The sequence below is a fragment of the Enhydra lutris genome, unplaced genomic scaffold (genome assembly GCF_002288905.1).
Source record: "Enhydra lutris kenyoni isolate GAN:26980312 unplaced genomic scaffold, ASM228890v2 scaffoldscaffold114, whole genome shotgun sequence".
Taxonomy (NCBI): domain Eukaryota; kingdom Metazoa; phylum Chordata; class Mammalia; order Carnivora; family Mustelidae; genus Enhydra; species Enhydra lutris.
In genome coordinates this window covers 1-779 of record NW_019154198.1, presented here as the reverse complement: position 1 = coordinate 779, position 779 = coordinate 1, and the positions used below count along the sequence as shown (strand labels likewise).

Sequence of the window (779 nt, the reverse complement as noted above, 5' to 3'; positions counted from 1 at the left end):
ATAGTTCATTGTTTGTGTTACCATCCAGTGCTCCATGCAATCCGTGCCCTCCTTAATAACCTTCAGATAGCAGCAATGTCCACAATTGCCAAACTGTGGAAGGAGCCAAGATGTCCTTCAACAGATGAATGGATAAAGAAGATGTGGTCCATATATACAATGGAATATTACTGAGGCATCAGAAAGGATGAACACCCAACATTTACATCAATATGATGGGCACACAACCTTGTGAATATACTAAAACCCACTGAACTGCATGTTTTAAAAGGTGAAGTATATGAGATGTGAATTATATCTCAATAAAAATGAAACGTATTGATAACCTGAGATCTCCCCATGGCCTATTCAGCTGGTTAGCTTCGGGACCTGTGTAGGGTTCTACGGAACACTGCCTGCACCTCCCTGTTCCGCAGGCAGTAGATGACGGGGTTGCACATGGGCGTGAGCACTGTGTAGACAACGGACAGCACCTTGTTGAGGTCCATGGCTTCTATGCGGCTGGGACGGGCATAGATGAAGAGAGTGGCTGAGTAGAAGATGCCCACTACCACCAGGTGGGAGGCACAGGTGGAGAGGGCTTTGTGCCGGGCAGCGGCTGACGGCATGCGGAGCACGGCCACCCCGATGGCCACATAGGTGGCTATGGCCACAAGGAGGGAACCCCAGAGGATGATGATGGCAGAGATGAAGTCCACCAGCTCAGTCAGGGCCACATGGGTGCAAGACAGGTTGAGCAGAGGGGAGACGTCACAGAAGAAGTGGTTGAGGACGTTGGG

General features: G+C 50.1%; 1 protein-coding gene across 1 annotated transcript; it reads right to left on the bottom strand.

Moving 5' to 3' along the window:
• Positions 1 to 356: 356 nt before the first annotated feature.
• LOC111139740 (olfactory receptor 5-like) lies at positions 357 to 776 on the bottom strand (the record flags this gene model as incomplete). The annotated part of the gene is made up of 1 exon (XM_022492098.1): positions 357 to 776. A coding segment is annotated over one exon (420 nt), but the record flags the coding sequence as incomplete, so codon positions are not given.
• Between the last annotated feature and the right edge of the window lie 3 nt (positions 777 to 779).